Source organism: Lycium barbarum, chromosome 10 (genome assembly GCF_019175385.1).
Source record: "Lycium barbarum isolate Lr01 chromosome 10, ASM1917538v2, whole genome shotgun sequence".
In the NCBI taxonomy this organism is placed as follows: domain Eukaryota; kingdom Viridiplantae; phylum Streptophyta; class Magnoliopsida; order Solanales; family Solanaceae; genus Lycium; species Lycium barbarum.
Window position 1 is genome coordinate 12,506,125 of NC_083346.1, and position 1,163 is coordinate 12,507,287.

The 1,163-nt window shown below is 33.5% G+C and overlaps 1 protein-coding gene across 1 annotated transcript; it reads right to left on the reverse strand.

The window, feature by feature from the left end:
• Nucleotides 1-336: 336 nt before the first annotated feature.
• Nucleotides 337-952, reverse strand: LOC132612992 (uncharacterized). The gene is made up of 2 exons (XM_060327054.1): nt 757-952; nt 337-658 (listed from the first exon to the last, which is right to left on the reverse strand). The coding sequence occupies exons 1-2, from the start codon at nt 906-908 to the stop codon at nt 394-396; spliced, it is 417 nt and encodes a 138-aa protein (XP_060183037.1). The 5' UTR covers nt 909-952; the 3' UTR covers nt 337-393.
• Between the last annotated feature and the right edge of the window lie 211 nt (nt 953-1,163).

The following is a 1,163-nucleotide window of genomic DNA, read 5'->3' on the forward strand; positions in this document are numbered from 1 at the left end:
ATTGTTTACTGTATCATTATCGTATAAACAATGTATGAAATATGTATGAATATTGTACATTTTATGTATTAGAAGTACAAATTTGGTTGATTATTGAATTTAATATAGTTTATATACTTCATGTTAAAACATGTGTATATTATAGATACTGTATATTTTGTGTATTAGAGAACAAATATGGTAGATCATTGATTTCAAATTAAGAACTGTATTAACATAACTACATTGGTAAAAAAATTAAAAACTAATGATATAAGGTGTAAGAATAATAAAAGTATCATATTAGTCAAACTTAATTCACCAACAAAAGGAGTCAACTACTTAGGCCAACATCAACAAAAATCATCTTTCTTTCACCAACAAACTAATAACTAGTCACTAATTCTAAGAATTCTAAACTTTTCGTTTTAGTCTCATTAATTTCTCCCTTTCAGGTACTGGTTCCTTGCAAATTTTTGGACCACCCAATCTGCTGGTAACATTTCCTGTTACTTCACTCTCACTAATAGCTCCATCAGCCTGCTTTTTTCTTGCATAATCCCACAGCAGGGCACCATACCTCCGACGATGAAGAGCGGCATCAAAATCTTCTTCTGAAATTTCAAATACACCTTGGCTGATATATTTAGCAAATGCACATGTGTATAACCCACAATCACTGTAAATAATCACAAACATAAAGAAACAGTTAATATTTAATATGTATGAACACCATTATAATATGTTAAAAAAATTAAATAAAGTAGAGATACATACTTAGACTCCGGATGCTGTTCTGGCAAATGATCCACAAAGACATATTCCAAAGGATCATCAAAGCTCTTCCCAACATATGTTGGTTCAGTTATCCAGTTTATGTCATTCCTTTTCCCATAAAATCCAGTGCAATTGAAAAAGAGAGGTATCATGGTGGCCAGCCTTTCAACAACTTCTCGAATTGAATTAGTATACATTGCCCTACCCGGGAATGAATCATATTGTCACGACCCAACCCCGTAGGCCATGACTAGTGTCCGTGCTGGACACCCAAACGTACCCAATACCCCAAACCAGCATATTGTCAAAATATATTAATATAAAGGTTAGTTGGCGCTACTAAATATCACAGATGAACAGATTTTGCACGTGGAGGCCGATAAGGCCATCACAGATCATAACAACCC

Coding starts and splice junctions, on each gene's coding strand:
- LOC132612992 (XM_060327054.1), bottom strand. CDS start 908: ATGATACCTCTCTTTTTCAATTGCACTGGATTTTATGGGAAAAGGAAT. Junction 659..756: donor GAACAGCATCCGGAGTCTAA/GTATGTATCTCT, acceptor GATTATTTACAG/TGATTGTGGGTTATACACAT.